The sequence below is a fragment of the Malaya genurostris genome, chromosome 3 (genome assembly GCF_030247185.1).
Source record: "Malaya genurostris strain Urasoe2022 chromosome 3, Malgen_1.1, whole genome shotgun sequence".
Classification (NCBI taxonomy): Eukaryota; Metazoa; Arthropoda; class Insecta; order Diptera; family Culicidae; genus Malaya; species Malaya genurostris.
Genome location: NC_080572.1, coordinates 107413407 through 107439060, shown reverse-complemented (window position 1 = coordinate 107439060; position 25654 = coordinate 107413407). Strand labels below are relative to the sequence as shown.

The following is a 25654-nucleotide window of genomic DNA, read 5'->3' as shown; positions in this document are numbered from 1 at the left end:
TTACTTGTTACTATTTACAGAGATTTGAAGGCGGAAAATCTACTGCTCGACAGCGAAATGAACATCAAAATTGCCGATTTTGGTTTCTCGAACCAATTCACACCCGGTTCCAAATTGGATACGTTTTGTGGGTCACCACCATACGCGGCACCAGAGCTTTTCCAAGGCCGAAAATACGACGGTCCCGAGGTGGACGTGTGGTCGCTCGGTGTCATCCTGTACACACTGGTCAGTGGGTCATTGCCGTTCGACGGTGCCACACTACGAGAACTGAGGGAACGTGTGCTGCGGGGAAAATATAGGTAAGCCCTTCCTTACTCTATCTACGTAATGGTAATTGTTTGCTAATATGTTTCGTATGTGTATTCTACTTGCAGAATTCCCTTCTACATGTCCACCGACTGCGAAAACCTGCTAAAGAAATTCCTCGTTCTCAACCCTGCTAAACGAGCCAGCCTCGAGTCCATCATGAAGGACAAATGGATGAACATGGGCTACGAAGACGACGAGCTGATACCATACGTCGAACCTAAGCCCGATCTGAAAGATCAGAAACGGATAGGTAAGACGGGTACTGTATTCCCCACTAATACTTTCACTTGCTGGCGTAAATCCGTTGTGTTTTTGTTGTTTTTTTGACTCGTGTACTTATCACTCTACTTCTCTCTGAACATATTTACACGATTCCGAGTTGTTCGCCCTTCTCCCATTAAAAAAAAATCCTTTCACAACGTTTTATCCAATTTGCATAGATCTATTCTCGGACGTGTTTCGTTCATTTTCCATGAAGTTCAACCGTATCAGTTTCCTGCTTTGATTCAGTCCTGCCTGTCTGAAAACATTCGTTTGTTGTTTGTGTTTCTGAACAATCTCAATTAGACTGCCTATTGTATCCGACTTGATCATTTATTGCGGTTTTCTATTTGAATAAAAAATAGCTTTTCATATGGCCTTTCGTTAGCTGATATCAAGTTTCTTTCATTTCATCCCTGGAGCATTGAAACGAGATACATTTCCATTCATTCCGTAATCAGTCACTCATTTCACCCACATAACCTTTCTCTAAATGGAAAACGACACAAGCATCCTTCATAATAGCATTTTCCCACTCAACATTTTCCTGCAAAAAGTTCATTTCCCGTTTCATTTTCTGAAATGCTTTTGTTCCGTTAGATTGAAAAGGATATGAGAAGGGTTTCATTATGTTAGAAGTGACGATTCAATCATCACCGGGTTTTTCCATCCACTATCTCTGAACAGAGGAGCATCTAATGCTTCATATCAAATCGAGTCATTATTCCAGCTGAGAGGCACCGTCATCAACATCATTAGCACCATCCCATGAAAAATGTTTCGGTTTAGGTTTCCATCCTGCACAACTCTTCCCTACTGTGTTGTACTTCTCCAAATAGTGACACGCGCGAGGAGGACAACATCCGCCATCATCCATTCTAGCAGTACGACTGCAGCAGCAACCACTACCAGCTCTACTATTGCTATCGCAACTACTAGCACTAGTGTCTCAGAGCGCCACCTGCTCATCTAGGCGGCGCCCCAAACGCCCCGCACGTTGGCCCAAGGATCAGTACTGTAACAATCTGTCTCTATACCTTTTACTATACCTTTTTCCATATTTTGGCAATTACCTGCATTTCTTTTACTACTATACTGTCACATTTGATTTGTATGACTTTATTTTTTGTTTCTTTTTTTTGTCTTACGATAACCGCACCAACAGAGGCATAACTACGATAGTTATATACCCATACTTAGTTTCGTTTACGGTTTTGTTTGCTCCTTTCCTGAAAAAATAGCTTTCCTATCTATCTATTTCATTATTGGCTGGTGATTCTGTATTGGTTTTTCGCTTCCGTTATACCGTTTCCCTTATTGCAATAGTACCTGTGAATGCGGTTTCTGTTTCTGCATATGTTGATTAGGTTGGCATGCAGTTTCGTTACCTGTTTTGCTCGTCCCCATAGAATAGATAACGGAACGGAATGCTCCAGTGAATGTCCTGTTGGGTACCAAGGTTGTGGTTGAATGGAATTTTCGGTTACGAGATTAGTTGTATCATTTGTATAGCGAATGGAAAGCAGCTTGTTGTGTAAACTGCTTCGTAACAAGACATGACACTTCAGTTCGATGGCCATATTTTAGAAATTGATTTTCAAAACAGAAATCCGCTTCGAATTGTCTGACGGAATCCGTCCAGTGATAATTTCCATAGGCCTCGATTATCAAGAAGACGCCTGATATGAAATACGCACTCTGGTTAGGTAGAGTCTAGTAAATTTTGAAAAAATAATGAAATAAACTTTTGTATGGAAATATGTATTTTTAACCGATATAGAAAACTAAATTAAACAGCAGTCAGCAATAGGCATCAATAAACAAAATAAATCGTTCAAAAGTATGATGGATCTGTGAACATTGCAACAGAAAGTTTTCTTGTCACTCGTACTCCTTGTTAAAAAACACACTGCCCATACTCGCAAACCAGTGTCATATCGATTTTCTACATTTTTAATGGATGGATGAAGTCTATTCTTAGGCTACTTTGAGGAATTCTAATTAAAACTGAGGATTGGTTTAGTAAAATGTGAAAAAATATCAATTTCTAACTGTCTCATTTGTCAAGTCCCGTTTAGATTAAATTTCAATCATTTAAAATACTGAAATATTATTCCGGAGCCGGAAGTTGGATCCGAACAAAAGGCAATAGCAGACTATGAGACCGAAAAACCTTTCATTTCAGTCTAAGTTTGTGAAAATTAACTCAGCCGTCTCTGAAGTTCCGTTTTTGAGTTTTTGATTACTATTCCGGAATCGGGAACTGGGAACCGGTGCAGCTGAAATCGGCTCGTTTGGCCAACTATAGGTATTAAAACCATTTCGAGCCTAATTTATAAGATTTGTTCCCATTTTGTGCATTATCGCTCTAAATGACGGGTTGCAATTTCAAACACTCTTCGCCTTGTATGTCCAGAACCGGAAGTCGTATCTGGATAAAATTCATCTTATGGGAACATAGTACTTTTCATTTGAATCTAAGTTTTTTTAAACCGTTTCCAGTCGTTTCTGAGAAATTACAGTGATTTCCGGTTTAAAGTACACGATCACTTTTTTTGGTACTTCCGGAACCGGAAGCGATGATCAGGTATAGCCAAAATCAATGTATTTGGCCATCAGTTAACCAAACTTGTTCAATTGAAGAATTACACGGCTGAAAGTATTTGGCGCTATTTGATTTGTGTCATGTATAAAAAAACACGTGCTAAATTAAATTGTTATACTTATCAGTGTGTAATTCCGGAACCGGATATCGTATCCGGATTAAATTCGGTAGGGTTTTATGGGATTGTAAGGCCATTCATTTTTTTATATAATTTATTTTACACCTTTCATTTGATTTCATCTTAAGCTTGTGAAAATTGGTTGAGCAGATTCATTTGAATCTGGGTTGAAGAAAACCGAGTTGACTTATTTTGATGTTTTTGCATATTTTATCCCGTTACTCTCGAACCAGAAGTTCGATCCGAATAAAATTCAATAGTAGGCTATGGGACTAAGAGACCTTTCATTTGAATCTAAGTTTGTGAAAATCGATCCAGCCATCTCCGAGAAAATCGAGAGCACTTCGTTGTTACATATACACATTTGTAACACTGCGATATTTCACGATCTAGACGAACTGAGACGAATGGTATATGACAGTCGGAACTCCGAGCCTCGATTCAAAAGTCGGTTTCCATAGAGATTGCATAGTCTTCACAGAAAAAAAAATTAAATTTACACGACATGTAAATCAATAGTGCTATTAAATAGACATCAGTTGAATCGAGAATCTGATTTAAAATCATGATTGATGTAAAATTGAATAGGAATGTATTGATTGATCAATAAACAATACTGTATGTTTCAAAAATTGCTTAGTTTTGCTTCTTAAGTACATTGAAAAATGAAGAAATGTGAAGTAACTCTTCCTTCAATTACCTGCTCCAAACATGTGCATGAAAATTGATGAAAATTCACAAAATATTTTTATGTGTTTCTATATGAGAAAGGCAAAATGGAAAAAGTTGGAAAAAAAATTTGAATCGCCTTTTTCGCAACATGGCGCTTTTCCATATGGAACTGAGATGCAAGTATGGCCAGTGTTCGTTGGGAAACACTGATGTACCCCCGTGGCAGAAGACAAAATGAAAAAAGAATATCTCACATCATTTGTTACAAAATAAACTTCAACCGGTGCGTGCACGTGTCATGCACGTTGTTTCGCGTTTCTCAATCAGGTTGCCTTCTGGAACGTGTTTTCATCTGGCCACGGAAAGAAGGACCTCTAGCATTTCGTTTGCGTGAATTTTTTATTTCTTTTCATAATTTCATTCATCTATTCTTTTTTCTCAGTATGTTTTTCGTTGGCAGTAATGAAAAGTAAGCAGTATGCCGTAGTCGAACTTGAATGTTTTTAAAACCGTCGGTAACATGATTTGCATATTTGTATTGCAATAAATAACGCTTCTGTCAACTAATGACTTCAAAATCCCGCACAGTCATAACAAAAGGGTTAATAATGTTCTCTTCAGTAATCTTCCAATTGGAAAGACATTTATTTTTATTCGAAATTCTCCCATAAAAACTATAACTATCGTTAAATTTTGATACGTAGACTTAGACGAAGTGTCACTAGGTTAAACACATCAAAAGGACATCGTTTCTGTCTATTAAATCGTCACACTTCAGCAGATGTAAAAGCAATACTTTACTGGTTCGCAGCAAATCTGTACTTTTTAAACTATACAGTAGAACAACGCGTCTGACATGCTTGCTCCCTTAAATCTACTTAGATCATTTGATCGCTGTAGAACTAAATAGTATTAAAATCTAACCTCTTTTTACGGTTCCATTTTTTTTCATTTTACAAAAAAAGCATTCCTTTGTAAACTTATCTGTCACATTGTTTTTTCCTCTGTGTTTTTGTAGATTATGTTGGAGTAACCTGTGTATTGAGGCATTTCGAACAAAAACAATTTCTGGATTTTTTAAAAATATATTTCAAGCATTAATATTCTTGTTTTCAATTTATTTCATATTTTTTCAACCTATTAGTCAAGGCAGTAGAATGTTTAATAAATATGGTTTGCAATCGACGTGTTGAATTGGTGTCAACATTTTTGCATCTACGCATCAATCATAGCATCAAATTTATTGAACTGTTTCCATTTTTCATACTTCAAATGAATAGTTTAAATTCGAAAACTGGATACGGATACCCATAATTAAGCGTAAAATATTTTTATACAACATTCAAGTTGAATATACCCTCGAAAATTGTAATTTCAGCCGTTCTCGTAGCCGAAAATCCAGCAAATAACAATAACCACCACAATGTGCCCCATTGTATTGAAGAAAAACACACACACTCTATCTGAAAGAATGATAACTTTCCATTCGTTAATATTTTATAGAATAAAAATTTGGGTATGTTTGTTGTTCGTTCGTTCGTTGTTCCCCGTTACAGCTCTGTGTACCTGAATTTGACCAGCTAATATCGTTCTAAAATGTTTATTTTTGTTCTCTTTTCATTTCTTATTTATCGTCACCACCACCGTCACCACCACTACCACCAATTATCATAAACTCATCACCAACAACAACAACAACAACCACCGAACTGAACTAAAAAAAATCAATCATCGATCGTCGAATTCTGTGACGTGCGTGTAGAAGCGCTAGTTGCAATGGGCTACAATAGGCAAGATATAGAAGAATCATTGACATTCACACGATACGATGACGTTTTTGCAACTTACCTACTACTCGGAAGAAAGAGCACGGATGTAAGTTTTTAAAATCTTCCCCAGAGAGTTAACTGTTGATTTGTTTATTATTTTTTCATCAAGCATAAGATTTCAGTTGATTCTTTAGTTCTAATTTCAAACCATCCGCGGCCTAATTGGACTGTTTTAAAAAATAATTATGTCGTAGTATTAGATATGTTTATGATGAAGACCATGTCTCAATAACTGAGCATAGTTTTATTGTAAATAATGTAAATAATTCTGTTCATCATCATCAAGGTCATTAGGTTCAGTTAGAATATCAGAAAACATTCAGTTTATTGCTTAAACGCTAATTCGCACTGATTTGTAGTGATTTTGAAATTAGAACTGAAGATTTCTATTTAGTTACTTGATTGGAGCGGCTGTTGAACCATTATTTTCTAGTTGTAGCAATCAAGCGATGATTAATATTATTTGTAAAAACATGTTGATCTTATTAAGTTAAAATCATTTACAATCAGGTCATTAGATGCCATGAACAGTTTTGTTCAGTGTTGGTGACTGCCGATAATTTGGCAGAAAGCGGCTCGATATTTCTCTACATTGTTTACAATATTTTCAATCTGGTAGATGATGCTACAAGAATTCGCTACCTCGCCTGTGTGAGAATTTTTCAACGTTTCTTCGCTCCACCTAATACTCTGCGTATTTCACGGCGCTAACCAAATAGATACAATGATCGGCGCTGTGTGGGATTTATCAAGAGAGAATCGCAAGTTGACAATTTTCGCAGAAAATCGAATCGATGATTCGACTTGATGATTCTCATACTAGGTTACAATATTTCAAAACCTTTGTGTGGAACATTCATAGATATTTTCGTAGACACAACTTATACAAATGTTATATGAACATAGTTAGAATAAGCGGCAAAAGTGAAATGATTCTATTGCAGTTATCCACTGCCCGTACAGAATCGGATCGAAAAACGAGAATGAGCGACCGTTTGTTGCTTCAGAGAGAATCCCCACAGCAGCGTGCTAACCCGTAGATGGGCCATCGAGAGAAATTCGCTCTTGCACTGGTGTCCATTCTATATTAAATGAACCATGTCGGATTTTTGTTGCTGAGATAATATGCGTCTCTCTTAGATGGTACAAATTGAAACGTATGAAGAGTTGCTAGGGAGCGTTCTTTGATACGTAATTTTTATATTTGATCTAAAAATCTGTTTGCATCGGTTCATAAGATCTTGTACATATGTCAACAACTCAACTTTTTGCTTCATTATATTTGGGATTTTCTTTATGTTCCAATTATGTTCTCGAACAAACTATAGAAAAGTTTTGAGTCGTACAAGCGTCATTCACGAAATTTTACAATGTGAAATAAAATTGAGCTGATACCTTGTTTTGCACCTGTAAAATTATCTAATGTATCGAGAAACCGTGTCAGGATCGAAAACAGCTGGCTGCATCCCTGTGCTTAAAAGCTTTAAGATTCATCCGAAAGGATGGAAATTGGACCCCGCACGGTTTGAAGCTGAAAGACATCGAAAGGGTTGTTGTCGAAATTGATTGAAATGATCCCGATAGGGCATAAGAAAATGATAATCCCAAATACAAAAAAAAACTGCATTCATCTGGCCGGCATTTCTTGATTCTCTAGATGAAATATCAAGAAAATATCAAGTATCGCTATGATAGCACAGAAACGTCAAGACATGATATGATGGTTAAATTTGTTATTATTTTGATCTTTGTTTGCCATTAACATCTACTCGGGTAACCATCAAAGAACCAGGTAATATCAGACAAACGAGAGTCACGACAACGCTCGGCCACATGTTGTGGCTTCGCCGAAAACTATTTGGATAATGATAGCGGGGTAAAGCGGAAACATTTTGATGTAATAGTTATTTTCACTATTTAAATGAGATTTTTATTCCGTATAAAAATTTGCATTGTCTTTAGTAACTAATAACCCGACCAAAATCTATTTTTATCTTAAATATAATATTTAATAGCAAAAATGTCTGATTTCTCGTTTCCTATTTATTTGATTAAAATGATTCAAAATTATTTAACTGATCGTACTCTTCAGGTTAGCTATTAGAATTGTAAATCTGAATTGCTACCCGTATGAGCAGGTATGAGTTGTCGTATGTTCGAGCCCCGACCTGGAAGGATTCTTAGTGTCAGTAGGATCCATAGTACTAGCCATGCAATGATTCTGTACACTAAGAATCGGCTGCGAAGTCTGTTGAAACAGAAAGGCCAAATTCCACAAAAGGAATGTAATGCCAGGACTTTGCTTTATGAACAGGTGTTCCGCAGGGTTCGAGCGTAGCTCCAATCTTGTATAATATTTTCACTTCTGATCTTCCAAATCTACCCGTTGGTTGTCAGAAATCGCTATTCTGTGACGACACAAGTCTGTTAGCCACAGGTAGAAATCTAAGAGTGATCTGCAGTCGCCTACAAAGAAGTTTAAATATTTTCAGTGATTATCTGTCAAAATGGAAAATTAAACCAAATGCAGCAAAAACGCAATTAATTATCTTTCCTCATAAGCCAAGAGCTTCTTTTCTTAAACCAAACAATAATCACATTCTCAAATTGAATGACTTGGAATTGACATGGTCTGATCAGGCAAAATAATTAGGTTTAACGTAAGACAAAAAACTCATTTTCGAGGATCACATTGACGGAATCCAGGCAAAGTGTAATAAATATATTAAAAGTTTATATCCTCTTATAAACAGAAATTCTAAGCTCTGTCTAAAAAACAAATTATTAATTTTTAAACAAATTTTCAGATTAGCCATGCTTCATGCAGTACCAATTTGGTCAAGTTGTTGTTCCATCAGGTAGAAAACGCTTCAAAGGATTCAAAATAAAATTCTAAAAATGATTTTGAAGCGTCCTCCCTGGTTTAGTACAAATGAGTTACACAGACTCACAAATATAGAACCATTAGATGTAATGCCACATATTATAAGCAAATTCCGACAAAAATCCATGCAATCTTCAATTGAATCGATTCGTTCTCTGTATTAGTTAGTAAGTTAGTATATAAGTTCCTTTTCTCCATTGTGTATACAAGTAGGTTTAGAATTTTCCCTACACAAAAATCACAAAACTACGGAAGCAAATGATATCTTCATGGTAATCATGTATATAATAGGGCTAAAAAGTCACCACTTGTGACTGAACACCCAATTTAAATCCTAATAATTTAATGTTAACTCATATTCCAATGAATAGTTATTTAAAAAAATTGATGGTTTCTGGTTCGAATTCAATCAGTGGGAAATACATTTTTGCAATTTCGTTGAATTTATTGCATATTGGGATTGTCAATAGTCGGCTATAAGCTGTTTCATGTTTAATTCTTAGAATTCGATAGAATTCCTAGGATATGTATATTGTTTTTATTTGAGCTGACCTATTTTGCATCAACGGAAAACTTCGAAACGAGTCTCTGTAGTGTGGATTTGCTAACTACGGCTCTAAGTGTATAATAGAACAATTCAGTCTGTGCGAGAGATTATATCTACTCCGACAGAATCACACTTTTATAGCAAGAATGACAAAAGCGGCAAAGCTCATATCACTGCTTAACAAATATTTACGCCCACAATTATCTTTATCAGCACTATTCTCACCGGTCCAGCAAATGTACTGCACGTGCATTGTCCAGTCAGCTGCTGCCAATAGAGGTCAAATTTAGTGCACTGCCAGAGGACACCGCTGCCCGATTTAGCCGTGCCATCATCAGCTCAGGCTGGTGACAAAGGCGAGGCGAATTTATCTAATCAAACAAACAACAATCGGCTTGAACACAGCCTAGCGACGGCTTGACAGCGGAATGGTATTCGTTTGTCGAGATCTGAATTAGATATTTGTGCTCATGTTTGCGCACATGATACGGATACCATGTCGTTAAAATTACAGAGAAGCTTGAAACGTAGGGTTTTCTTTATCAAATGCTATGTTGTAACTTGAGGCATAATATCGTTTAGCATTAGAATTGAATTTTCTATTCTAGGGTACGCCATCAGTGAAAAGGAACTTGTTACAATTTCACAAATTGCTTGAAGCTAAATAAAGTTTAATTTGGAGATTTTGCTATTTGTTTCTGTGATAGTTCAACAGCCAAATCCTGTATTTCGTATGCTTCGATTATCAGTTCGAATGTCGCAAAGGTGACAACCACAACCAAAGCTCGTATAATAATATTTTTTCGCTACTGTTCTTTTCCCCTCACCTATTCAACATCATAGCCCGAGTCCGACGGCTCCCGGTCCGGATCGTCACTGTCACTACGTAATATCGCTGGCAATGAGGGTGCCGCCGCAGGTAATTCGCAAGTGCAAAGTCCCACGCATCGAGGCGTGCACCGGAGTATATCGGCATCCAGTACAAAACCGAGCAGACGGGCCTCAAGTGGCGGTGAAACCTTACGTAAGTAATGCAAGTAGCGATTGACCCCGCACCTAACGGCTAGCTCTCCGCTGTACATATAGCAGCTGTAGACGCTCTCTGTAACTAACATCAAACCCTCTTACTAAAAAAATGATGAGGAAATAAACGATTGGAAAACTCTTTGTACTTTGTACATATCGTGCAAGCGAGTGATGGTTTTGCGGCTCTGAATATGGTGCAAAACCATTCACAAGTGTAACGCTTCGTTCCGCTCTCCAGCTAACAGCCTCCCGCATTCCGAATCCTTTCCAATGGCAACAAAAAAAATAAAAGAAAGAGACAAAAATCGACCCATAGTACCCCGATTACTAACCCCTTCTCCCATAAACTGCACCGGGCTTGATGGTATATTCGGGAAAAATTTAGAGATTTTCCAACGCTTCATTGCAGGTGTGGGACCGGCGGCTGCGGTTGCCGCAGCTGCAGCAGCAGCCGGCACCGGAACAGGCACGGGTGGTGGCAACGTGCCCGGGTCTAATGCTACCGGTGCCACCGTCGGCACCGGAAGCGGCGCGGCAGCGGTGAACAGTAACGCCAGCACCAACAATCACAGCTCGGGAACTAGCAGCGGCACTTCGGAACGGACGTCAGTGTAAGTTACACAGTTGCATATGGTTGTTTATTCCGTTGCATACATTTTCAACTTCTTCAACTATTTTCCGCAGTAGCAGTAATTTCAAACGACAGAACACTATCGACTCCGCCACCATAAAGGAGAATACGGCTCGACTAGCTGCACAAAATCAGAGGCCCGCATCGAGCATAACCAAACCGATTACATCGGCGGATAACTGTAAGTTTGACGATCGTATTAAAATTTTAGTTTTTTTTTCAACAATAATGCTTTACCCATCTATTTTCAGCATCGATCTCCAGCCCGGTCAAGCCTCGTACCACCGGTACTACCAGCAATAAATTCGACCCGAGCAATGGCTCCCGAACGGTTGGTCCCAGCGCCGGTATGATGCCAAGACGGTCTACCACACTGTATGAGAAGACATCTTCAACGGAAAAGACAAACTCCACCGCGGACTCAGCGTAAGTACTTCTCTGCGTTGGCGGCGGTATTTTAAAGTAGTTAGTGTTTAATTCAGCGAATATACTCAGAATGTTGTTCAAGTTTGTGAAGTTTTCCACTCGCGAGCTGGAATAACATAACATCGCAACCGATAGGGAATTTTCTCTTTTTTTTCCTTCTGTTGAGATAGTAAATAAGGAACATGTCTACTGTTTATACGAAACATTCGATTTTGTTCAATATCAACAACACTTTCGGTTGATTATTTAACCTTTTTATCGGATTTATATTCGGTCTTTATTCTAGAAGTAGTTGCATATATTCAGACTAGATTAGCGATCAATTAAATATGTGTATATTTCCCTTTCTAGTTACTCGCTGCGAAAACGAGTTGTACAAAAAAGTAGCTTTATTTGGTTTCAAAATACCTTCATTAACTATCGATGTTGTCACGAACAAAGTTTCTACATATTCCCATTTTGTTTTTGTTCGTTCAACTAGTCGTTTTAGTCGACAAAAAAATTACACTAGTCAATCATCACACTGTATGTACTTAAATGAAGCATAATTTTCCAACAAATTTTCTCTTTTTTCTCTCCCATTTTTATCTCTTCTCTATTGACCCACCTAAACCATAAACTCAAATATCGCGCACTACCGCAAAACCCCTCGTTTGAACATCGACGTCGCACGAATTCACGAACCTTGCCACGGTTTTTGCAAATCCAAAACCATAAAAAAAACATTTCCACAAATAAATCGAAACGATACACTATGCACACACACCCAAACACAATCACAACACAGCTTCATTGGCCCGATACCGGAATTTACCCGTGGCACCTCGGCCGGAGCTACAACCGGTGGTAAAGGTCACGTGAAGAGTGCGTCCGTATCGAGCCCGGGACCGTCGGTCGACAGTAGTGTCAGCAGCGCCGCCACAACCGATCCCCTCCGTCAAAGGTACTGCTTGCGAGGCCCGCCAATGCCGCCCCGATTTATCTTTCATTCATTTGTACAATCACTCTCTATCACCCTTTGTTTGTGTTTTGATTTAGTCTTTATTTCAACTTGTGCCCTCTCCATATTATCGCTCTCTCTCTCTCTCTTTCTCATTCGTACTGGTTTCGCTCTTCAGTTGTGCACCGGGTTGGTTCCTAAAGTACGGGAAAATGCCCGGTGATTTCAGTAGTTTTGATCTTTATAAACTGAGCGATGCAGTTAACGAATTTTCTTTTGTTTTTCTTACTTGATCACGTATCGTTCATTGTTGAGTGCAGTGTGCATAGATTAGCTTCATAGTAGATCTTTTCATGTTGAATTTGATTGTATATATTACACGATATACAAATGCTAGGCCTTTTATTTAAAATGTCATCTATGTATGTACAGTTGAATGCAAAAATTGGAAAATTGCATCGAATTTGGAAAAAGCGTAGTTAACCCTTAAATGCCCAAAGCTGTTTCAGAACAACATATCGAAAACGCCTCATACTTCGTATTTACGTGTTCTATGCAAAGTTCTATCGAAGGGGTTTTTAAGGCCTTTAAGGGTTAAATGTTTACCAGTGCAACAATGAGATAAAAACTGAAAGCGAAAAACACGGATTTAAATTGTCGTAAAACAGGGCAAGCAGATTTCCCAGTCGAGATTATTTTCAAGTTTACTGTAAAAAAGTCGGATTAAAAAAATTAAGTTGCAAAAACAAGCGCCATTGTGTTACAGTGCCGAATCGATTTTTTTTAAACAATAGATAGTTTTCAAACAATTAGTTGCTTTCCCGGAATTTGCACTAGAAATCTTTTCAAACGAGTTATAAAAAGAGAGGTCTTTATACACTTGGCTTTAAAACTCGATTGTTGTACTGGGTTCTACTTTTTTATACATAAAAAGGTATTTCTATATCTTCTTCGTTCTAATTTTGTAAAAATTTGCTAAGACTGGGAGATTCAAGTTTCATATACCGAATCGATTCTTACAAGCCAGTTGTTGTATATTCGAGCCCCGACCTGAAAGGATCCCTAGTGTCAGTAGGATTCATAGTACTAGCCATGCAATGATTCTGTACGCTAAGAATCGGCTGCGAAGTCTGTTGAAACAGAAAGGCCAAATTCCACAAAAGGAATGTAATGCCAAGACTTCGCTATACCGCATCGATTGGTAGCTCGACGAATTGAACAAATGTCAGTGTGCGTCTGTATATGTGTACAGAACAAAGAGGTAGACATCTCAGAGATGGGTAGACTTTGCTCGAAACGCTAGAACGCTATTGAATGTTTTGAGGTTTGATATTTACTGTCTGAGTTATACAAAGTTTTAGCTCCGAATTTTCTTGACAATATGTGTCACAATTGGTCTTGAAAACAAAACTTGATAATATCCATTCAACAAGAAATTCGTCCTTTTTTTACGAAAATTTCGATATTTTTTGCGCAAGCGACTTTTTCGCCCTTTTACAGTACATTCTAGCTTATTTTTGGTGGCGAATACGTAGCACATAAAAAAACGGGTAACTATGAAAATTCGCATTAGAAAACCGCAAAACTTTGAAAATTTACATTAAAATAAAACCGTATAACTTTGAAAATTCGCATAAAAAACGTAAAACTTAGGTAATTGTTTGTTGTGGTCAAATATCTTCAAACTTCATGAAATGTCGAGATCTGGTGTTATCCCGAAAAATATCGACTTTGAGACTTTTAACAATTTTGAGATTTTTGAAATCAAAACATTTTTTTTGTTAATGCCAAATGTTTTGGAAATGCATGAAATGCCGAGAAGGTGAAAAAACTATTTTAACTTTGAGACTGACAAATTTTGAGATTTCCGAACTCAAAATTTTGTTTTTTGCCCAATTTATTAGAAATGCGTGAAACGTTGATTTTGTGTTAAATACCGGCTTTGGGACTTTGAATTAAGATATGCGAAATAATTTTGTGCAACCGAATAAAATTTTATTTTGGAGATAACACCAGATGTCGACGTTTCGTGCATTTGTAAGACAAAACAGGGAAACCGCATAGTTTTGAAATTTCACATAAAAAATTCGAACTAAAAAATCGCATTTTTTTTATCACCAGATGTTATACAAATTCACGAAACATCGAAATCTGGTGTTAGTCCGATTTTTTTTTTAATTTCGACTTGGAGACTTCGAATCTGTTTGTTTACTGTCGAAAGTTTTAGGAATGCACGAACATCAAAATCTGCTGTTATCTCAAAAAAAAAAAATAAATTCGGAAAATTTTGAGATTTCCTTCACCAAAAACTTTTTGTTGATGCCAAAAATTTAGGAAATGCATAAAATGTCGAGTTTTTTTTTCAGAATTTTTGGGATTTTGAAAAAATTATTTTCGATCATTTTCGACTTCGGGCCTGATTTTTTTCAAATGTTTACGGTATGCATTTTGAAATATGTTTTAGATATGCACGGAACGTCAAGAACTGATGTTATCTCGATAAATAATTCTTTTCATGCCAATTGTTTTAAAATTTTTTATAAAACATCGAGAATTTTCCCAGTCGATCCAAACAATTTTTTTATGTAGTATAAGATTTCAAAGTTTCGTACATTTCTAAGACTTCGAAAATTCTCATAAAAAATCGTAAAACTAAGGAATTATTTTATCGTCAGATGTCTTAAAAATGTACGCCTAGATCTTATCATATCTAAAAAAAAATTATGATAGAAATTTTTGAGATTTCCAAATCGCAAAATTTTGTTTGATGCCGAATATGTACCAAAGAAATGCATGAAATAACCAGATTTCGTGTTATCTAAAAAAAAATTTCTTTTAAGAAAACGAAATTTTCCCAGAGTCGATGTAATTTTTTTAATTTTCGTGGTAACACCAGATCTCGTCGTTTCGTGCATTTCTAAGATAAAACAAAATAATCGAAATTTGATAATTCGTATAAAAAAATTCGCATAACTTTGAAAAAATACGCGTAAAAAGAAACTTGAGTGTAATAGGAGTTTTGAGCACTGTAGGATAAAGTGATGTTTAGAAGCAAAGTTAAACACAATTTCCAATGCTGTTGTATACAGATTGTGAACCCTTTTTCGTGGCTTTTTACCATTTTTCGATTTTGGCACGGTTCTTTTTTGGCAACATAATGGTTGGAATATAACATGGTATAGAAAGTTGTCAGTATTGTCTAATTCAAGGCAGTTTTTAGATTAGATGATTCAAACTGACTCCAACTATTTCTGCTGGTAAACGAAATTTAACATTACCTTTTTTTTTTGATAATATGCTTAATGTTCACAAAACCTTTTGGGGAGTATAAAATTATTATCTGAATCATATGGCAGGCGTACAAATCACAAATGAAAAACACGAAGGATGCAATAAAAAAAATTTAAACTTACCAGAGTTCTCACATTTTCTGCTGTTGAATATGTTTGATTTAGATAATATAAAATTTATTGGAATATTTTATTAAAAACTGAAGCATTTTAAGAAATTTATTATTCAATACGATCGGCACAATTGAATGTTGATGCAAGAATATTCAAATGCAGAGTGATAGAAAAAATATATCAACTGACCGCTAGGTAGATAAAGTACGTATTCGGAAGCAAGAATCACTAATCTAATAGTTGCATTCAGTCGTTCATATATGAGATCTCTCTTTGTTTTCCCGGCTTGGCAGTTCAATGCGTAGGACGCTGGTCCTACAAGCCAGTTGTCGTATGTTCGAGCTCCTCACCTGGAAGGATTCTTAGTGTTAGTAAGATCGTAGCACTAGTTATGCAATGGTTCTGTACATTAAGAATCCGGTAAAACAGAAGGTCAAATTCCACAAAAGGAATGTAATGCCAAGGTTTCGCTTGTTTTACTTTCTCGATTGATTGTTAGTTTTTATCATCAACCTTTTTTTTTCGTTTATTCAACTCATGTTTTATAGCTTTTGAGGAAATACTCGAATTAAAGGCCGCAATAATCGAAAGAGAAATTAAACGAAAAGCGGCTCACGTTGACAGATATGACGTTTTGAATAATCGGTCTAGCTTTAATTTTTTTTAAACATTACCATCCTTTATATTTATTCTACAAGATATGCATCCGTATTGATATTGATTTTCGAATAAAATATTCCATTTTCAAATTACCTTAAAAATATTGATCTGCTCTGGAATTGTCATTTTTTTAAATTGGTCCTCGAAATAGAAATAGTTCTTTTTTTATTTTGATGATACGAAAACAGACAAATTGTATGTAGCTCTTTTGTTTTTATTAAACAAAAATGAGCTTACAACGCAACTACAAATCATTTCTGTTGAAGACAGTTAAAGTCTGCATTAGCAATGCCGTTTTAGCATTTTTTTTGTATATAATCATGTACTACGGAGACGGCCTCTATCAGCTGAATTAATCATAATTCATTGCAGATTCATTTGTCTACATTTGCAAATCAAAGAATAAAAGAGACACATTGTTTTGTTTCTTTCTTCACGCTTATTATTTTTTCTCTGCATTTATTTTTATGACAAGATGATGATCGCTAATCTGTTCTCTTCTTTTCATTCTCTTTTCGATTTTTGTGAATGAATACTTTTGTCCGAATTGGTACGGTCCCGGCCGACAATCGCTTTGCGGAACGCGAATACACTTCCGATTTCATTCGCGCCAACCGAAAAATTTGTGTGCCGGTGTGACCTGCACAAATTGGATCGCACATGATCGCGCCATTTCTCTATCGTTGAACAACCAACCCACAACAACATCATCACCACCACTACCATAATCACCAAAAACAAACAAATCCCAAAACGCAAACAATCGACCAACCAATCATCGGTGAGTCAAAATGTCTTGCCTACATGGAGCGTCACGTTTTCTCGTTAGAATATTCGCTGCTTTTTGTTACGCTGTTCGTATTCGATCACTGAATGTTCGCTATCAATAGTTGAAACGTTCACTCTTTTGTTTTATCACATCCGTTATTGCTACGGAACATCTTGTTCGGTTCGTTTGACAGTTAGATTCATTCGTTTTGGAATGTGGCATGAATTGTTTTTGGTATGTTTCATGTTTTGATGATATGTTTGATCTTTTACCTTTCACCGAAAAGTCGATTCGCGTGCATGTTGAATAAAATCACTGAATGACAGCCGGTTGATCATGACTGGATATGCATATTGTAAATAAACACACCTCTCTGCATGGATTTCGATTGTTTTCAGTTTTTCCATTGCTCAAACCTGCCTGATCCTGAATTAAGAAGTATTTACTATTCTTTTAGTTGTTAAATGTTGCAATTATTTTCAAGAGTTGTCGCCAATATTATAGAACTATCGCATGAAATTCTTCCTACTTATCACTGATAAAAACGGAAACGATTTAACCGAGCCATCATATTGAAAACTTCTTCAATCAGATAATTATTTAGAATAATTCCGACACGTTTGGAAATAGATGCCTTGATCATAGGCTGTCATGCAATCCATGTTGGTTTGACTTATATTTTTTAAACAGTGAACGTTCACTGTTTATGAAAACAAGTTCATTAGATCGTAACCGAAGTGAACACGTGTGATTCTTTGCTGTAACACAGTTTCACTCAAATAGTTTAACTCATCAGCTCTGACAATACTGTTAGATTACACACCAAAAATTTGTAGAATTTATTTCAGGCCAAAGATAATCACTACAACTTCAACTTTGAAATCAATCTAATTCAAATAATTGAAATTAGATTGGTGTGCATTTGAATTTGAAATCTTTTTTTGAAGAAATTAATAAGTAACATATATCTACAACTACTACTTTTATTCAAAATTCACCAACACTTTGGTGTTTCTACTTAAAATATTAGGAAGACAGTAACTATTTAAAAACTTCTAAGCAGAGATTTGTGGGTGTTTAGTTAAAAATTCATAAAATATTAAATATGTAGTTGTTGTGAAAATGATGGTTGTTTTTTTTTTTGTTTCTATAAATTTGAAACAAATTCAAAATGTAACTTTCTTAATTGCACAAATCTAAAACCTCATTTGAAAGGCTCACAAATTCAATATTTTTTTTAACAAAGAAATTTTTGTAAATGAATAAATTGTTACGGAATACAAAATATTGGGAGTACTTGAAAAAATAAGGAATGTAGGCAATGTGAGGCAACGCGGAATCGTCAAGTTGTCTGTAAGTAATGCTGTCTGAGAAGCTTAGCCGTTGGATGAAATTAAAATAGTCGGAAATTGAGGAAAGTTTTGATATTTTTCATAAATTAATCTCAATAGTAAGAAAATCTGTAGTTTTCTCTAAATAAATCTCAATAGTAAGAAAATCTGGGAGATTTAAGCAGAACAACTGCAGCATGGTAAATTAATAAAATGTAGTGTTGAAAAATCATTTTCGAACAGTTCAAAGTCAGAATGCAACGCTCAAATCTAAAATAACATTCCCAACATTCCAGCGGCACCAATGAGATGACGACTGGTCAATACCTAAAATAACATACTCTTATTGTACCTCAATTAGTTCTGCCTCTATAATAATAGCCATTGAGCAGCCCATGAACTGAACAGCTAGAAAAAAGTAGTTCAAGGATATCTCTTACATCGTCAGTGAGCAATTCGATTGTCGATGATGGAACAGTAACCCTTAATTATCTGACAGTATGAACTTGTCATGGAAAGAGTACTAATTACCTCATCACTTATGCAGCGGTAGATCAATAGAATTTCTCGATCAAATCGCACAGCAAAACTTTTTAAAATATTTGCGATACAACTTGCGAGTCCGGGTTTTACCCGCCACATTCTGTATTCTGTTTATCAATACGATTCGATGCAGTTTTCATCTTGCACGACTTCATACCTTGGCAGTGCTTGAAAGTATGCACGATAGAGGGAGACACTTTTATTTTTCTGGCCACAGTACTTATCGAAAGATCTAGTTTCCTCTGCAATATTTCGCGTCCTTCTGGTGGTGCCTGAGATCCGTTTTTGTTCCGCTCCTAGCCTTCCTGACTGTTGTCGAACGTGTATCGAATGATTTAAAAACGTTATGGACAGTGCTTGCAGGAAAACTATAACGTGCAAGTTTTCTTACTGACCGATCCTGATTTCCTTTGCGACCGTACACAATTGTCTTTTCCCACTTGTTCTTCTTTTGATGCCAATGAACAGACATACGTTCAACACGTCTGCGAAATATTTGACGCGTTGATGAAGTAACTTAAGAAATACACGTATTTAGGGATGTCCAGCTTTTGTTGCGAACAAGCCTTAGTTCAGAAACTATTACTTGTACAAAATTCACGTTCAAGAAAAAGCTGTAGAGAATATACACTGAAAGTCGATTGTTTTTTTTTTTCAAGAGTTATAAAATTAACAGAAACAATGCAATCGAAAAAATGTATATTTCATTTTAAATCCTGTTATTGGAAACAGCTTTTGAAGTTAGTTTGATTTGTGTCTTATTAGGAATGAAGAAGTTACAGTTAAAACCATTTAGAGGTATTCGCGAAACTTCTAGTTTATGATGAAAAATAAAATTTGTACACTAGAATATGATCATCCTACAAACCAAAATTCTTATGGTGACTTTTCTTCAAGATGTAACCAGTTTCGAAATATTTAGACATGTAATTTAAAGTACTCCGTTCTTTAATTCGTTTTTTTGGAACGGAGCATTCTTGTTGAATGGTAGAGGTTTACTTTGAAACATTGTAACTTTAAAAATACAATTTGTATAAAATATAGTCTAAAAAGAAAGTAATCAAGTGCTAAGGAGTGTATCAAAAATAAGCTATCCACAAATTTTTCTTTCAAATTATGATAAAAACCGATATTTTTCAAACTAAAAATTGATCCTTTATTGTACGAGGTTAAACTTGAGCATAATGAAAACCGGATGAAATTTATGTTATTCCTTCACGAATTATCGAACTTTTGATCGAACGCTCTTCATCAAGTTCCGGACTAGTGTTGCATCGCATTTTTTGGACGCTTGAGCCCAATTTTTTTAACTTCTGCATATTCCCAGCTGCCTTACCAGTCTGCTTGAAGACCCTCTTCACGATTGCCCAGTAACGTTCGATGAGTCGAAGCTGAGGGCAATTTGGTGGATTGATATTTTTCTCAACGAAATTTATACCCTTTCCCGCAAGCCAATTGAGAGTGGTTTTGGCATAGTGAACGGACGCTAAATCCTGCCAAAACAGTGGAGGTGAACTATGCTTCTTATATAAAACCAGCAATTTCTTCTGGAGACACTCAGATCGATAGATTTCTGCATTTATAGTTCCGGTAGTATAAAAAATGGTTGACTTCAAACCACAGGAACATATTGCTTGCCATACCTTTAGACCGAATTTCTCCACTTGAATTGACCTATCCGCATCGCTCACATCCTCCCCAACGACGACAGTAAAGTATTGTGGATCTGGAAGGGTTGTGAGTCCTCCTTTACATAAGTCTCATCGTACATCAAAACGCATGCATCCGGACACTGCAAAAGACACGAATTAACACTGGCATGATAAGTCCCAAACCGTTTCGCCAATTTTCGCATAGTAATACCCTTCTCACTTAGCCATGTGCCCAGAACCTTAAATTTCACTTCCTTTTCAATACGCGACATTTTGAAAACGCAGAATTTCAACCGCACAAACAAGTAAACAAACGAAAGCTGAGAGCCAAATGCACAGCATGCTGTGATCTGAGCATAAAAAACCAGGATAGCTTATTTTCGATACACTCCTTAGTCTGCCGTTCTACGCATAATTGTTCCATCTTCTATGGAATTTCCATTATATATGGGACAATTATGCGTAGAACGGTAGTAATCAAGGTGATTAAGTGAGCACTGTAGAAAAAAGTACAATGAATAAAAAGTTGAACACAACACTATCTTGAAAACAATTACTTCCAGGAGAAATAAATTTGCTCATAAAGATTTTCGGATTTTGATCTATAAAAGCATATTCTAATTGTCTTCAAATTACAATTTTTCATCACAAATTTGAAATTTTGTAAATACCTATAAACTGTTTTATCTAGAACTATAAATTCTTTACGCTAGAACTTATCAAATCTAAATATCGTCAAATGTAGGTTTTAATAACAGACTTAAAATAAAGTATTGCAATAAATTGAAGATACTAAATTTTCAGATTATTTTACAATTCAGATACTAATTTTTCAGATTAATTCATAACACATTTTCTGTGAAAACGGCCAATAAGCCTCCATTCAACATCCACTTTAGAAAAAAATTGCAGGCATTGTAGTTATGAAAAATAGAGTATTTATTTTACCCCAGGCGAAAGAACAAACTTTTCTCTAACGTTTACTATTGTGACTAACTCTCAGCGAGTACCGAGTCTTTCGGAATTCCTCTTCCAAGTGAATGTTGATAGGTGGCTTATTGGCCGTTATCACAAAAAAAACTCGAGAATTGCCTGCAACTTTTTTCTTAGTATTTATTCCCGAAATCAACAGAACTCCAATACACCCAAACCTCCATTTACGAACCTTATATATGTATGTATGTATGCTTACACACTTAGTCGTTTGCGTATATGTGTATATATTTATACATATAAATGATCGCTTTTACTTCACCAATGTTTATATCTATTAGAAAATACAAATATTTGCACACATGCGTACGTATATTAATACATATATACATATATAAGTTACGTAAATGGAGGTTTGGGTGTAATTATTTGTGTAGATCCCTATTAACTTTCAATTTTCAACGAGAAGTTTGAAGTAGTGTTGATTTGATTATAAGAAAAATTCCCGAGAAATATGCGCTCCACCCGGAGCAATTATTCTATTAATTCAAGAATCTCGTGTGAAGGTAACATTTCAGAAACGAAATACATTATTTTTACAATCGTTTTTTTTTTCGCCGTGGCCCTCAGTTTAGCGAATTTGTCTCTATAGTTTTTTGAATTAGGAAGTTCTTCGACTAACATATTAAAAGAATATTTGAGCGGCGAAAATTGAAGAAATATCAAATGGCAAGAGATTTTCCAATTTTGGAGAAATATAGAGAACAACATTAAGATTTGGTCCGTGGTTCCAGACCACCCTGTAGTTTAATCAGGTGTATATGAAGTTGGCATAGTTCTTAATATGAAAACCTTGATAAATGCGTTAGGTGAACGTATTTGTCCCGCATCAAACTGGACGTATTTGTCCGGATCGACGAGTCTTTCCATAAAATTTAAAACAGTGATTTACAAGAAAATTACTGCAATTTCGACTTTCGACTAACAGAAAAAAACTTACCGGGTTTCTTAAGCAACTAGAAACGAAGAATGTAGAAGTTTTTTACCCTGACTGTAAGATTTAGATGTTGAAACTCCGGAACGTCAAAAAAATCTGCTATGTTTACGGTGGACTTACAGAAAATTGTCACAAAATTTGAATGAATACTTTCAAAGAAACTTTGAAGAACTGTGCAAAAGACTCACTGGATTTAGCAATGTGATAAATATGGCATATGACTTGCTAGTGATGGAATCAAAAACTGTGTTGTAATCATTTGTAAAGTACTCGACATGACGCCGTACAGGATAAACAAACATGCTTTGATTCAATGGAAACTAAATCGAGTGGAATGACAAAAGCAAACATGTGTTTCAGATGTTGCTCTGCTTGCTAAAGTGAAATTCATTTTACGCACAGAAAAGCGTTCTGTTTGCCCCTCCTTTTTCTACCTCATTGTGGGTTTAGCAGGAGGACACAAAACAGCACTCTACACTCTTAGAAAAAAAGAAAGTTACACCTGACGTAAATCCGAGCATGCCGTAGTAAAAATAAATTTGTTGATCTATTTAGATATCAATATCAGCTGTAAAGTTAATGATATGGCGCTTTCTTGCTTTGAAATGTAAATTTGAGTGGAATGCGGCCGGCAACTATCGAGACGTAAATAAAAAAAATACATGACTTTTTCTAAGTGTGTACATGAGCAAACCTCCAATGACGCTAGTAGCGTTTCTCGATTATTGCCTGATCAATTAATTAAAAATACTCAATGAACTATTTGCATAGGCTGCTTCAGGTAGTATCAATTTAAAAAAAAAATTTGAATGATTTGGAATAGATGACATTACATCATCGGCCGCGGAGTCAAGAAACCACTTCGAAACATACACAGCTAAAAATATTCTGTGAACTTACATCAATTTGCATGCACATATTTGGAGCAGACAATTGAATGGAAAGTTACTTCACTGTTCTAAGCGTTTTTTGAAATATACAGTTTTGTTCATTGGAAAATCACTGAATTCCAATTTAATTTTACATCGATCATGGGTTTAAATAAAATTTTCGATTCAACTGATGTCTATTCCATAATACTTTTGATTTACATGTCGTGTAAATTTCATTATTCTTTTCTGCGTAGACTTTAAGTTGACAAAGATTTGAACAGAGACGAAAATTTTCTGAAAGAATCTTCAAGTGTTACAAGATTGTTAAAAAAACGATCATAACTTAACAATAACTTAAGGACAACTAAGAAAACCATTTCGTACCTATATCGCAAGCTATGATCGCATTATGCGTTCTGTTATATGTTATAATTAAATCGCAGAGCATACTGCAAATGTGTCCTATGCGTGCAAAAGTGGAGGCGATATACATGCAATTTCGAAAAATCAAAAGCTAGATGCGATGTAGTAATGCATTTGACGTGATTCAATTTATCAGCTTCAGTGATTTCCTTTTGCAATGTATGCGATCATCAGTATATTTTTTGAAAGTTTATTCAAGTGCCTACGCGATTCTAACCATACACCCTCCTAATAAACAAAAAATAACGACGATTTTTTACGAATCGAGGCTCGAACCTGAAACTTGTGGATCGTTTACCGAGTTTTTCTACTCTCATCCATATCTTAGCTGTCGGTAAACCCGATTTCAGACGAATACATTCTTCTTTTATCGTAGAGATGACTGATTCACATCGCACATCTAAAGACTGTCCCAGAAAGTATGGACGCACTTTGATTTCGCTGTAAATAATTCACAAGTGTTAGATATTCAAATTTTATTCGATATACTGATAATATTAGACTACAACAACAGAACATTATTCTCAACATTTGCTACTTAGCCATTGTAGACTAGCTGGCGCACCTTCTTGCAAATGTTCCTCATCGAATTCCGTACAGACTTCTTGGAGACATGTTTCCTAAGATGTGCCTTTGTTAATGCCCAAAATTCCTCAATTGGTCGAAGTTGTGGGCAATTTGGTGGATTCATGTCTTTTGGGACGAAAGTGACATTTTTGGTAGTATACCATTCTACCGTTGATTTCGAGTAGTGGCAAGAAGCAAGATCTGGCCAGAAGACAACAGGATCCTTGTGGCTTCAAATCATGGGTAGAAATCGATTTTGTAAACATTCCTTGATGTATATTTCACTGTTCATTGAAGCAGTGGTGATGAAGAGTTTCGAAATCTTACCGCAGCCACAAATTGCTTGCCAGACCATAGCTTTCTTACCAAATTTTTCGACTTCAATCGATGTCTCGGACTGGTTTAACACTTGCCCTTCTCGCACCGTATAATATTGTAGGATTATGCAGTTCAATTTTCCAGCAAGAATCGTATTGTATAGCTTTCGAACCCTCGGCCTGATCGATGCTTCTTGTTTCGGACTACATTTTGGTTGTTTCTGCTTCTTATAGGTTCGAAGATTCAAACGTTCTTTAGCACGAAGAACATTTGACTTCGAAGTGCCCACTTTTTACACAATTTTTCGACGTTGTTCTGCTGAAAGTCCACGCATTTCGAAACAAACTAATGAAAACGAATAAACAACTGCACAAGTGGTTAGAGAAGAGTGTAAACAACAGGACGCAGCCATAAAAATTGACAGTTTCTGAATCATTGCAAAATGGCAGCGGTTTTTGGTTGCGTCCATACTTTCTGGGACAGTCTTTAAGCATATGCAAGATCTTACAGCGCGAAATAGCTCATTACGTTTTGTGATGTAAACTATCATTCACATTCACACATATGTGCTCACAGTATATGGGAAGAGAAGGTTTAAGGAATTTCTTATTGCGAGGAAGTTTGTACTATTTCACGAACAAGTCTCTGCTGTTTACATTAATACTCCATGATACTGATAATTTACAATACTCTCAACCATTTTTTCAAACAAGTATTCATAAATTTTCAGTAAAACGCTCCGAATTAGAATGCGACGAAATATTTTTAAATTCAGTCAGTAAAATCAGAATTGTGAGCCAATCACATTGGATGCTAGGAATTATCATCTTGTGCGAGATGTTTTACGTACAATTCAGGCAAATTTTGGATATCATGTACAGCCAACCATTTATGGAACTAATGCGAGTTCAAACGACGAGGTCGTTCAAACGAT

General features: G+C 36.0%; 1 protein-coding gene across 23 annotated transcripts in view; it reads left to right on the top strand.

The window, feature by feature from the left end:
* Positions 1-25654, top strand: part of LOC131439075 (serine/threonine-protein kinase MARK2-like) — a 143548-nt gene that overhangs the window by 77036 nt on the left and 40858 nt on the right. For 15 of the 23 annotated variants that reach the window (XM_058609636.1, XM_058609635.1, XM_058609632.1 and 12 more), the window contains exons 5-12: positions 21-302; positions 378-571; positions 5731-5843; positions 10072-10252; positions 10640-10865; positions 10939-11066; positions 11137-11311; positions 12099-12254. In XM_058609636.1, the coding sequence (XP_058465619.1) occupies positions 21-302; positions 378-571; positions 5731-5843; positions 10072-10252; positions 10640-10865; positions 10939-11066; positions 11137-11311; positions 12099-12254 (1455 nt within the window). The remainder of the gene's footprint in view (positions 1-20; positions 303-377; positions 572-5730; positions 5844-10071; positions 10253-10639; positions 10866-10938; positions 11067-11136; positions 11312-12098; positions 12255-25654) is intronic. The other 8 variants (XM_058609642.1, XM_058609641.1, XM_058609640.1 and 5 more) reach the window with 4 other exon arrangements.